The sequence below is a fragment of the Panthera tigris genome, chromosome A2 (genome assembly GCF_018350195.1).
Source record: "Panthera tigris isolate Pti1 chromosome A2, P.tigris_Pti1_mat1.1, whole genome shotgun sequence".
Classification (NCBI taxonomy): domain Eukaryota; kingdom Metazoa; phylum Chordata; class Mammalia; order Carnivora; family Felidae; genus Panthera; species Panthera tigris.
Window position 1 is genome coordinate 90,275,218 of NC_056661.1, and position 13,900 is coordinate 90,289,117.

The window sequence follows — 13,900 nt, forward strand, 5'->3', positions numbered from 1 at the left end:
AGATCATAAATGTGGTAGGAATAAACCCTTCTTTCATCTCCTACATTCATTCTATCATGAAGACTTGTTGATAGTATTTTGTTTCTTGAGTCCATTGCTTCCTTGGTCTCAAGTTCCCCTTTCTTAGTTTAGAGTCTCATTTCTCACCTGGGAGGCCCCAGTAGCCTTTTAACAAGTCTCCCTGCTAATTCATCTTTCATATTGCCATTGACCTTGGTCATGATGCTCAGTAGTGGAGGAAGGTTGTTGTTTTTTTTTTTTTAAGTTTCACATGGTTTTTAGAACACAGTGATGGCCTCCTACCATGTCAGCTTTTCTGCTAGCCTCCCTTCCTGCCACATTTCATATACCTATGTCCTAGTAATTCATAGCTGTCTTCATTTTCCTAACACACCTTAAGCTTTTCATACTATACTGTCACCACAAATAATTATTCCTAGTGCCAGTAATAATCATTTTCCCCTGGTTTCTGTTCATTCAAGTTCTTTCCGGTTCAACACACTTCCTCTGGGAAACCTTCACCTGTAGTCTAAATTAAGTGCCTCTCCCCTCTGCCCATGAAACAGCTTCTTCATTCCCCTCGCATAGCTCTTAGAACACAATTTTGAAATTGTCGGTTTAGTCATCTCCTCTATTACCCTGTGAGTGCCTTGACAGTCAAGGGTATCTGTCATTGTTCTGTTCGCAGCACTTAGCACATAGTAGGCATTCAGTAAATAACTGAATGAATTGAATAACCAGCCCTGTCTTTGCATGTAAAATATTTGGAAAGACAGATAGTTGGTAGTACAAAAGTGTGATGTTTAAAAAGTAGCACCTCTCTTCATAGTTCTTGTCATAAAAATAGGAGCTGAGGCCCTGCACTGTGGATAGAGACAGCAGTGTCGTTGGGGGTCCTACTTGCACAACTGGGTTAACTGAGCAAATAGATAAGATTGTTTCACACTTGTTGAAGATGTGGGTTTTTCTTCATTGGTTTGAAGATTTTTGAGATTTTTGTTTTATTTTGTTTCATTAGAAGCTGATGAAATAGACTCAGAAGATAGTACTGAACCTCCACATAAAAGGCTTTGTCTGTCTTCTGAGGATGATCAGAGTATTGATGATTCTACTCCTTGCATATCAGTTGTTGCACTTCCACGTAAGTCACCATGTACGAAGAACGCAGTTCCCTTTTGAAATCTGATTTTAGCTTGTGCGAGATCAAGTTGGCATTTCAAGGTAGACTTAGACCCATTATTTTTCTCTTCATTTAGTCAAAAAAACCTCTTTTTACTAATACTTAATGAGTGGGCATGGCTCTAAATGCTTTTGCATATGTTGCCTATTTGAATTTTTTCAGCCTTTTTCATTGACAATTATCACCCTCCCCACCCCAAGCTTTTTTTAGACATTTTCTCCTGATCATGCTCTCCCCAGTGAAATTGTAATACCACAGATACACTGGTGTGTGTGTGTGTGTGTGTGTGTGTGTGTGTGTGTGTGTTTTAATGTACTGTATGTATGTAGCATTTTAATAACAAAGAGGATACTTTTTTTCCACACACACCCCTCCTAGATGCAAGCATATTTTGCCCTCATTGAGAAAGCATGCTGTAGAGTAGGTATTATGATCCCTGTTTCATAAATTTTTTAGGAAAACTAAGGCACGGAGAGATACAATAACTTGCCTAAAGTCATACCCAAGCATTCTGGTCTTTGAGAACTTTGATTTTGCACTCAGCATCAAGCGCAATCACATCTTCATCCATTTGGAAAAAACTAAGATTAGGTTTTCATCATGGCAGACTTTGTCTTCACACGTAGATGTGTACTCTTTATTTAGAGTTTATTGTTTATCCAATTGAACAGAAACCATTTTCAGTTTACTGTGAGACTTTATGGAAAGACAGTATTAATGTTAATATTGCTAATATTGCTTCCAGTGACGTAGACAGACATATGTATTTCCAATTAAATGATCTTTACTCCTAGTGATGATTCATACGATTTTTTTAAAACTCCTCTAATTTGACCATCATTAGGTTGTGATTCAGCCATGATTGGCATGTCTATACAGATACAATCCTATATGGACATTTTCCAAGCTAGAATTTTTTGAATTCAGATATAATTAACATGTAACATATTAGTCTCAGGTGCACAACATGATAATTTGGTATCTGTATATGTTGTGGAATGAACGTAATAAGTCTGGTTAACATCTGCCACCACACATAGTTAACACTTTTTTCCTTGTGATGAAAAGTTTCAAGATAAGTTCTCTTAACATTTTCCAAGAATACCATAGAGTGTTATTAACTATAGTCCCCATGCTGTACATTATGTCCCCAAGACATAAAATAAGATGAAAATTTTTTATTAAGCCAGAATTTTTGAGGGATTATTTTGACATAAATTAAGACTGGTTAATTCATTTGGGTAAAGTTGAGTACCTTGATCATGACTGTAGGTTCAAAGTCCATTTGCTATTATATTCTATGTACGGTGTCACACTGAACCCTTCACACCCTCTTTCACTTAACTGGGTATGATAATATGGACGTACTGACCCGAGCTACTTGCTGTGGGGTCAGAGCATCATCACATATGGAGAATGTTCTAGAGCCTAATATTTACAGTAGTACTAAATTTGTGAAAAGTGGGCTTGAAGTATTGTTCCCTAGATTTGTAAAAAGCATGTTGATAAAATCAACGTAGGAAAACTTCTCCATTAAAAAGTCACGTAAAAAAATGAAGTCCTGTATCATCACCATCATCTGGGACTGACTGAATGGGCAAGTCGTTGTTTGCTGGACTTGATGGAGGTAAATACTAGTTTTTAAAGATTTAACTTCAAATTTCATTTTAATGTTCACGTTTTCTTTACATGCTTTATAAAGCTGATAAAAAAAATTTGTTCCTTAAAAAAATCTTAACTCTCATGTTAATCATTCTAAATCACTTACAACTTCTTATTGCTACTGTCTGCCACCACATTTTCTCCATTCCCTACTCATATTTACAACTCTTGGTGGTTATTCATTTAGATGATTGTTCCAATACTTTATCCTCTTCTGCCTTTTGTTCTCCAGACTACTTCATTAATTAGTCCCATTACCTCCTTTGGTATTACCTGTTAAGTGGAGTCCATTTGTGATCTACTTCAGACTTTGTTTTTGTACCAATACTTCCTTTCTTTCCAGGTTACTTTGTCTAATCCTCTCTAACACTTGGAATCCTTTGCCCCTCAGGGACCCACTGATCTTAACCACTTTTTCATTGTTCCTTCCACTTCCATCTTTTATTTCCTCCCTACCAGGTTTGGCTCATAATTAATCATTATAATCACTGTTGCATTTACCCTCAAATCCTTTTTTTCCTTCTCTCACTTCATTGTTTTTAGTGAAACCACAATCCTGGTTAAATATGCCTGGCTATTCATGTCTATACTGGCACAGCTAATTGAAAAACAGCACAAGCAAGCTGAATGATCTTATTTTAAATTCATGATCATTAACTTGAGGTGGGCTCATACTGTTGCCTGCCAGTCACACCACACTTAACAAATGAATGGTTTTTTCTCCCACTCAGAGATGACTTTCATACATTCCTGAAACCTCCAGTATTTTCTCTACCTTTGTTACTCTCAACTGATAGCCTTGCTTCTACCCTACTGAGAAAATTGAAGTAGTCAGAAGATAATTTCTGCCAGTTTCCACCACTACAAATGAATCTGTCCATATGAATCTGTGTCCGTATGTTCCCATCTTTTCTTCTCACTAAGGCCAGCCCTTCACTTTACTAGATCCCATCCCTTCTACTTACTCAAGGACATTGTTGGAGGATTTCTTCCTTTCTCACGTGAATCATTAGCTTTTCATTCTCTACTGGATCGTTCCCATCAGTGTTAGAAACCTACTATAATTTCTTCTTTAAAATAAGAAGTCCTGTTAGCCCACTTTGGGCTCCCCTCCAACTTCTCCTCTTTCCTTTAGAGCAGAATACTTTGAAAGAATCCATATACTTCCCTCCATTTCATCTCCCATTCTTCCTTAAACCCACTCCAGTCTGGCCTTCATCTCTGTCACTTCACCAAAATTGTTCTTCCCAGGTCTCCAGAGACTATCTTGTTGCTAAGTCCAGTGATGAATTTTTTGTTTTAGTCTTTGTCTTCACTTGATCTATCCACAGTTTTTGACAGTATTTATTACTCTGAGAATATTTATCAGTCTTCTCTGAAATAATGTCTTTTGGCTTTCAGGGAACCATTCTTCTAGTTTTCTTCTACCTTTCTGTCTGTGCCTTCTGAGTCTCTTAGGCTGACCTGTCCACATGTCCCTAGTCTCTAATTGGAGTGCTCCAGGACTCCATTCTTAGGCTGCTGCTTCTGTTTTGTTTTCTCATTCCCTAGAATTGGTGGTTTTAAATCCTGTCTCTTGTGATCATGTTCAGATTTATTCCAGTCCAACCTTAATCTTAACTCTAGATGTTTAGTAGGTATCTCAAAATAGTGTGTTTAAAACCAACCCATGAAACTTCTTAAATTCTAAAATTTGCTGCTTCTACAAATCTTCCCATTTCATTAATGGCAGGTACATTTTTCTAGTAGGTCTGATTTTTAAAACTTTAATAACATCCTTTTGTTGTCAATTTCTTTCATATTTAGTTTATCCACAAATCCTGTTGGTTCTCATATCAAAATATATCCACAGTATGAACTGCTCATCATCCTCACTTGCCTTTGGCCCTGGGCCAAGTCCCTGACTTCTCTAACCTGGATTATTGAGTTAGCTTCTTAACTGATTTCACAGTGCCCTTGCCACCCTTCAGGCTGTTTTCTTGTTAGTAGCCAAAGTAATCCTGTTAAAATAAAAATTAGATTATATCACTCTGTATCTTCCAGTGGTTTCCCGTCTGAGAATTAAAGCCAAAGTCTTTACATTAGCCTACAAGTCCTCACAGAACCAGTCCTCTGGTTACACTATCCTACTTGCCATCCCTTTGAACAGTCCAGATGTGCCCCCATCTCAGAGTCTCTGCCCATGGCTTTCCTTCTGCATGAAGTGCTCTTTCTTAGGATACCTGTGTGACTAGCTCCCTTTCCCATTTTGTTCCAAGTCTGGGTTACTTCTCTTCTCCTGTTAACTAGAATTTCAATCTCCTCCCCCAGTGCATTCCCTTTCCTGCTTTACTTTTTTCTCATTTATCAACACCCAACATAATATGTTAATTTCGTGTCTTCCTTACTAGAATATAAGCACCATGAAGGCACAGTTCTGTTTTATTTGCTCACTGCTGTCTTCCCACCACCCAGAGCATTACTTAGTGTTTATTAGGTGCTTAATGACTTTCTCTTAAACATATATATATATATATCTGTATCTTTATAGACATAGACTTAATTGGCAAGGAATGTGCTAGGAAATTAGATGGTCACGTATTTTTTCCCATGGATTTTATTTTTTTAATAATTATAACTTGCTATTATATTGGAATTGAATTGTTCTTTCTTCTTGAAGTTTCAGAAAATGATCAGAGCTTTGAGGTGACCATGACTGCAACCACAGAGGTGGCAGATGATGAGATTACTGAGGGAACTGTGACACAGATCCAGGTATAGTGAGTCTTTTTACTGACTGCAAGAGGATTATCCTTAACACATACCTTAGGTGATAAAATGATGAGAACATAATTTGTCTGACAAAGGACAGAATTGAGGTAAGATTTATTATTTCATTCAGGTTTCCAGTCCCCACTTGTATGAATCTCACAATAGTAGGCAAAGATAGAATTTTAAAATTCATTCCCTATAGTGGTTCACATCTGTTGAAACAGATGGTGCACGTGTATTCTTTAGCTACATGGAATGAACTCATTTGAGCTGTTAAATAACTTTAAATTTTATCTTACCGGTTATATAAGATATTGATATAAAGCTTTTTAAGTGTTACCCAGCACTTCTCTCTAGTGACTGATTTAGAAAGGCTACATGTGTTCTCTGTTCTAATATGAATGGAAGCTAGTTATTTAACACGGATTTTAATTATGACAGTTGTAGCTCAGGTAGAACCTTTTGGTGTTTGCAGGACTAGATAACATTTTACCCTGAGTTAAGAAGTTGGATAACAATCGGGTTACTGCTTTCTTTTTATGTGAACTTCTGTGTTTCATATGAGTTATTTCTGCCAAAAGTAATAGAATCCTTTGCTCTTTTAGATAGCCTGGAGCTTAAATCTCTTTTACTTGTAAGTTTATATCTCTGGCTGATTGGCCCTTTCTTTTTAGTATCTTGTCCTTTTGTTTCATTTCTTTAATAAAATATTTTTAAAGCAGACAGTAGAGGCGTTACATCATTATGAATTATAAGTTGATAATATAACATCAAGGACTAAGGATATCTCAAGTGGGTGCACTATGAGCCTTTTTCAATAGGGAACTTCACAGTGGTTCCAGAATGACTGAATTTCTAGAGGAGTGAGTCTTTCATGTACTTCAAACAGCTTTGAGCCCAGCTAGAGATTCTCATAATCTGCTCTTATATTTCAGTGGGTGATTTAGACAGGAATTTTTTCCATGCTCTCTGAAGCAATAGAGCACGTTCTTCAAAATGGGGCTTGTCAAATTCATTTCCAATTCAAAGACTATGTAGTCCCACTTAGATTCCGTTTTCAGCACCATACAAATAGGTGTGTATTCATAGGTGATTTGGTTCACAACCTAGTTGTTAAAAGATTGAGCAGTGGCAGTGTTAGACAAATTATAGGGTTGTTTTGTTTGGGTTATTTCTTTTTTTTTTTTTTTTGAAATTTATTGTCAAATCGGTTTCCATACAACACCCAGTGCTCATCCCAAAAGGTGCCCTCCTCAATACCCATCACCCACCCTCCCCTCCCTCCCACCCCCCATCAACCCTCAGTTTGTTCTCAGTTTTTAACAGTCTCTTATGCTCTGGCTCTCTCCCACTCTAACCTCTTTTTTTTTTTTTTTTTTTTCCTTCCCCTCCCCCATGGGTTTCTGTTACGTTTCTCAGGATCCACCTAAGAGTGAAACCATATGGTATCTGTCTTTCTCTGTATGGCTCATTTCACTTAGCATCACACTCTCCAGTTCCATCCACGTTGCTACAAAAGGCCATATTTCATTTTTTCTCATTGCCACGTAGTACTCCATTGTGTATATAAACCACATTTTCTTTATCCATTCATCAGTTCATGGACATTTAGGCTCTTTCCATAATTTGGCTATTGTTGAGAGTGCTGCCATAAACATTGGGGTACAAGTGCCCCTATGCATCAGTACTCCTGTATCCCTTGGATAAATTCCTAGCAGTGCTATTGCTGGGTCATAGGGTAGGTCTATTTTTAATTTTCTGAGGAACCTCCACACTGTTTTCCAGAGCGGCTGCACCAATTTGCATTCCCACCAACAGTGCAAGAGGGTTCCCGTTTCTCCACATCCTCTCCAGCATCTGTAGTCTCCTGATTTGATCATTTTGGCCACTCTGACTGGCGTGAGGTGATATCTGAGTGTGGTTTTGATTTGTATTTCCCTGATAAGGAGCGATGTTGAACATCTTTTCATGTGCCTGTTGGCCATCCGGATGTCTTCTTTAGAGAAGTGTCTATTCATGTTTTCTGCCCATTTCTTCACTGGGTTATTTGTTTTTCGGGTGTGGAGTTTGGTGAGCTCTTTATAGATTTTGGATACTAGCCCTTTGTCCGATATGTCATTTGCAAATATCTTTTCCCATTCCGTTGGTTGCCTTTTAGTTTTGTTGGTTGTTTCCTTTGCTGTGCAGAAGCTTTTTATCTTCATAAGGTCCCAGTAGTTCATTTTTGCTTTTAATTCCCTTGCCTTTGGGGATGTGTCGAGTAAGAGATTGCTACGGCTGAGGTCAGAGAGGTCTTTTCCTGCTTTCTCCTCTAAGGTTTTGATGGTTTCCTGTCTCACATTCAGGTCCTTTATCCATTTTGAGTTTATTTTTGTGAATGGTGTGAGAAAGTGGTCTAGTTTCAACCTTCTGCATGTTGCTGTCCAGTTCTCCCAGCACCATTTGTTAAAGAGACTGTCTTTTTTCCATTGGATATTCTTTCCTGCTTTGTCAAAGATGAGTTGGCCATACGTTTGTGGGTCTATTTCTGGGGTTTCTATTCTATTCCATTGGTCTATGTGTCTGTTTTTGTGCCAGTGTTTGGGTTATTTCTTAAGAGTTAGTGAGTTATAATTTCATATTAGCCTCTTGGTTTATTATTAACCATTTTAGTCAATGAAAAACTTGTAATAGTTTCTAATATTTGTTTCATAAGAATACCGTTAGGTTGTGAGTGAAAGCATAGTTAAAATTTCAGAAATAGTCTGCTTTTTGCTCTGTCCTCTGTGTCATAGCAGGTGTAGCTATTTCGCATATTATGGTAGTTACTATACTGTCCCATTTCAGCAATGGAACTATCTTGAAAAATGATTAGAAACTAAAAAATTTCCCAATATATACAGTGTTTTGTGGTTGCAAGAGGCATTAGTGGGTCAAATGCTTAGATTTACATTCCTAAGTCAATGTATGTTATAGGCATGAAACCCTACAACCAAGTCAAAAAGGCTACATTTAAAAAACAAAAACAAACAAACAAAAAAAACCACTATAGTGGGTGGCTCAGTCGGTTTAGTTTAGTGTCCGACTCTTGATATCGGCTCAGGTCATGATTTCAAGATCATGGGATCAGGGTCCCGTGGGGCTCTACACTGAGCATGGAGCCTGCTTATGATTCTCTCTCTCTCTCTCTCTCTCTCTCTCTCTCTCTCTCTCTCTCTCTTTCTCTCTCTCTCTCTCTCTCTCTCTCTCACTTTCTCCCTCTCTCTCTCTCTCCCTCCCCCCCTTCCCCCTTCCCCTCTCCCCCTCTCCCCCTCTCCCCCTCTCCCCGTCTCCCCATCTCCCTCCCTCTCTCTCTTCCTCCCTCCCTCCCCCTTTCCCTCATCCACCCTCCCTCCCTCTGCCCTTCTCCCCTGCTCAAGCTCTGTCTCTAAAAAAAAAAAAGTATACTAAACATATCTGAGTAATTTAAAAAGCTTCTACATAAAGTAGTGAAAATGGAGGTAAAATAATGTAAAACTTAATATCTACATACTACGTGTAGATAGATAACATTTAAGGTAACTATGTCTCCTACTATCCTCATTTAACTCATTTGTTATGGACAGTGTTGATTATTAGTTCTAAAATACAATAATTGTTGGCTTCATTTGATGGCTTTTTACATGTTTACCATTATATGACTTAAGTAATAATTGTAATTCTTCATCAGGGTAATTTAAGCCAAAAGGCATTAGGTATTTGTCCAAAGAGAGCAGTTAATTAGCATGACAAGTGTATTCCTAAGTTCATAGAGTGGCCTGTGTATTTAGACTCACTCTGGGAAATGATGATTTTATTCTTTTAAGCAACTGATTAATATATAAGAGAACATCATTTCAGAAGAATATTTTCTACATTACATTTCTTAACAGTAGATATTGTTTGTATCAAGGTCTTTTCACAGCAGTCTCTATCACAGTAACCTCTGTGTCAAATCTTAGATAATTGGGTTCTTCAGAATACAAGAGACATTATCTGTCTAGTCTGTCTCCATTCTCAGCTTTATAAAGGTAGCCTCTTGATCTTTAAAAGAAAAAATCTAAAGTGTATGACACATAAATGCAGGGTTACAAAACTTTTCATACTTGTTCCAGTGACTCTAGCTTTTTGCCCATGGATTTAAGAAAACACCTTAATAAATACAATATATTCATTACCCCCAAATAGAAAAATAAAGTAGGTGACAAAAGAAACATGGCTTTTCTCTTCATTGTGCTTGGTTTGTTCACTGACAGCTTCTCTCTTTCCAAGTAGGATGATTTCACTTCCTCTTGATTTTAGAAATTCAATTTCTGTCTATTCAAGAAATAGTCCAATCTCTTAGGATTTACCTCCAGCCAGTGACATAGTTTAGTTAATATAGTCTGAGACCAAATGGAATTGAGTGGTCACTAGGCATGTGACTTTCCTCCTATTCTTATCTGCCTATGGTAGGTGGGCTCATGCCTGAAATGGTAGCACTGTTTCCAGATCTTTCTGACTCACACTATAGCTGTCTTTAGCCCAAGACCAACTCTCTTAAGCAGCTTTGTTCCTGCAGAATTTGTTAGGTTAGGTATATCTGTAGTTGAAAATGTACCTGGTGTGACAGTTGGATAAATACACTGAAAGCAACTGAATTTTATATTATAAAGGGTGAATTTTATGGTGTGTGAATTATATCTCATGCTTGCTTCAGCAGCACATACACTAAAAAATTGGAGTTATAAAGGTCTCAATAAAGTTGTTAGTTTTTAACTTCATGTTATTCAGTGAAGATTATTTTTACCATAATAATAATAAATAATACCATATAGTTCTTTGAGAAGAAGGTATATTAATGAGGTTAGGAACCAACTCTCAAGATTGGCTAAAACAAAGTTGTCAGTGAACTATAAGCAGACTGTGATTTTGCAATGTCTTTTGATTTAGCCTGTTAATTCTTTAAATTTAGCAAGAGAGTACATTACAGATGACTAAATATTTAGACAACAAATAACCTATAAGGACATGAACAACCGTGACACTCATCTGTAACATTTCCATTTTATTGTATGTATGAGCTCATTTTACATATATGAATGTACAGATGGCTTCAGATATATTAATTCAGTCACATAATGGAATCTTAACTATTATTCTATAAAATTTAAGCCACTAGTACAGAGTTACTTGCTTAAATGAAGGTCATATTTTATTAATGCAGGCAGTTTCGTTTTCATACTGCCATGAGAACAGCAAAAAAAAATTTGTTTTTCTATAAATTGAATATATTTTTACTATATCTGAAACAAATGAATTCTGTATTAGTAGAGTTTTAGAATGTTTATTATTGCACACAAAGATGAATCAGATTGGGTATTAAATCGAGATATACTTTTTTTTTTTTTTTCTACTTTTACATCTTCAAGATTCTACAGAATGAGCAACTAGATGAAATATCTCCCTTGGGTAATGAGGAAGTTTCAGCAGTTAGCCAAGCGTGGTTTACAACTAAAGAAGATAAAGATTCTCTGACTAACAAAGGTAAGCTATATTGTGAATTTTAGTGTCCACTGGAAAAAAATGGAGGTAAAAAGATCTGGTAGTCATCAGGATTTTGGATTGGGGCTTCATAGTTGTGATTGAGTAGTTACAGAAATTGAGTTTACCATGAAACCAACATTTGTTTTTCAGTACTTGATCATTTCTCTGACATGCAGTAAATTATAAACAGATGTCCATTAAAAGACAGTATAGTTACTGCATGGGAGTGGGAAGACCAGTCTTTTCAGAGATCTAACTTTGGTCTGATAGGCAGCTTAGTGGCTTAAAGTAAGTGTTTTATAGTGCTGCAGAGTTCATAAGGATTGTTAGGGAACTGCTACAACAAAGTGCAGGTCATGGATATGCCACTCTGAAATGAGAAAAGGAAGCAAAAGTAAGTAAATTGATTGTTTTCAACCACTGTATAGTAAATACTCATTAAGAATGTATTATTCACTTGGTATCCATTGGATTATGTTTACCTTGTCCTAGAATCTTTTGTGCACATTCTTTTGCCCATAAAATTTATTTATTGCATTGGATAAATTTTTCAGAAAGTTTGGAGCATGATTTGGCTTTTATAATTCTCATGCCTTTTTTTAGCAGGCTTTTATTATTGAATAAGAAATATAACTGATATGAAGTAATAATTTTTTCGTCTTTTACTTCTTACTGTCTTTATTTAGTAAGATTGAATGTATTCTTTTTTAAAAACCAGAGGTTACAAAAGCAACTACGTGGAGATCTTTCAGATTTCAGATGAAGGAGAAATTAGCTACATTTTATTCACATAGATAATTTATTTAATCACAAAGCAAATCTTTAGTGTTTTATCCATCTTGAAGGATAACATTTTCTATAATATTATTTGTTTTCCTTTAAAGGACATAAATGGAAACAGGGGATGTGGTCTAAGGAGGAAATTGATATTTTGATGAACAATATTGAACGCTATCTAAAGGTATCTTATGGCATATTTTTGTTTCACTAATTTTTTCATTTCCAGTTGCAAAAATTATCAAAGCATCATATTGTATGTACTTATTAGGAGCTTTTCAGTAATTTTTATAATGGATGATTGGCTAATATGTGTCTTGGCTTAATAATTGTAAGGTGTATGATTATGGTATGTTTTTAAACAAATTTTGAATTCTTAGTTTAAAATGGTTTTACTGCTTTAGTTAATACCAAAAGTTTAGACAAAATCCTAACAGCTTCTCAAAACCCTAAGGCCCTGTCTTTTCAAGCAACCTAATAATTAAGAGTTTAAGCTTGTATTGTCTAAAGCTTAAGATACACATCTTCTTCTTTGAGTGAATTTCTGACATGACAGTCCTCCCTTTTTAAAAAAAATGGATAATTTAGTTCATTTTCCTGTTGAGGCTTATATGTTAGCTAAGTCATCCTCTTCAGTAAATGTCTCTCGAACACAGTATTTTTGAGGCACTGGAGATAGGAATTCCTATAACACATGGTACTGGTGTTTGAAAAGCCAACAGTTCATTTGGGAGTGTTGAAAGCAGGTGAAGACCAACACAAGGGTTTGTACCATGTGAGTGATAAATTCTGCATGAAATCAGAGAAGGAAGAGTGTATTTTTAGGGTTTGGGGCAGTTAGGGAAAATACTTGGAAGATCAAGGATTTGAGCGGAATCTTTAAGAAATAGAACTTAGACTGGAATAGGGCTGGAGGGAACAGCATGAGTAAATGCTGAGTACCAAGGAATCAGAAATGAAACCCAGAGCACGTTGAATTAGCCCTTTTAACTTGAACTGAGTTAATTAGCCTCTGGAAACTTGACTTTGAAATCCAGTCCAAAAAATTAGAACTCTTTCCTATAGGAAAATGAGAAAAACTGGTAACTTAGTTAAGTGAGGAATTGGTGGAGTAGATCTGTGCTCTTCTCAAGGAAATGTTTCCAGAGATTTGCTGACCATTCCTGTAAAGGAGTTAGTGCATGTTTGAAATATAGACCATTAGCACTGTTTGGGAATAGGTGGAGTACAGTATTTATTTAACCATTCTATTGTTTGATCCTTAAGTGGTTTATATTATTTTTCACTGTTATAAATACATTTGCTGCCTAGAATATCCACGTTGTAAAGCTTAATTTTAAACTGTACTCTTCCCAAGCTAAGCTTTATGAACTGTAAAGAGTGAAACACTTCATTTCTTTGTTAATGGGTAAAGATTATTCCTAGCAAACTAAGTTTTTGGGGGTTTTGTTTGTTAGTTTGTTTTTAAGAGAAACACAAGTGCAGTGACCATTGACAATGTATCTAGAAGTGTATTAAAGTTGTCCACTGGTCACATACACTTTAGTTAAAATGGAAAAACCTGGAAAAATGTTGCAGGTTTAGATAAGGCAATGACGAACAGTAACAACATTGAACTTTGGGAATTACGCTGGTTTCTTGTCTAGGGGATTGGAGTAGATGGTTTCCAGGGATTAAAGGGTGGGAATGTGACTGAAATTTGAGAGCTTTTAGATGACCATTTCAGTTGACCAGATGAGAGTAGTAAGGACTTTAAACTATGGTGGTGGGAGAAGAATTTTCAGGGAAAGGGCAGATAAGCAGGTAATCTCTAAGGAAACCTGGTGACTGGATGTTGGGGAAGAGGGAAAATGAGGGGTTGGAGTAACTTCAGAATCTTTTATTTTTGGATAACTGGGAGAATAATGAATGGATTGGCAGAGATAGGAAATGTCCACAAAGATGTACTGATCTTGGGAAAAGATAATTTGTTTGATATTTGACCATGGTTTTTATTATGTGCTGCTG

At 36.4% G+C, this 13,900-nt stretch overlaps 1 protein-coding gene across 9 annotated transcripts in view; it reads left to right on the plus strand.

Moving 5' to 3' along the window:
• The window catches only part of DMTF1 (cyclin D binding myb like transcription factor 1), a 47,207-nt gene that overhangs the window by 11,932 nt on the left and 21,375 nt on the right, over window positions 1-13,900 (plus strand). For 7 of the 9 annotated variants that reach the window (XM_042965448.1, XM_042965467.1, XM_042965460.1 and 4 more), the window contains 4 exons: window positions 1,019-1,141; window positions 5,502-5,596; window positions 11,002-11,116; window positions 12,001-12,077. In XM_042965448.1, the coding sequence (XP_042821382.1) occupies window positions 1,019-1,141; window positions 5,502-5,596; window positions 11,002-11,116; window positions 12,001-12,077 (410 nt within the window). Of the gene's footprint in view, window positions 1-1,018; window positions 1,142-2,700; window positions 2,808-5,501; window positions 5,597-11,001; window positions 11,117-12,000; window positions 12,078-13,900 lie in introns of those variants that run through there. The other 2 variants (XM_007076769.3, XM_042965473.1) reach the window with 2 other exon arrangements.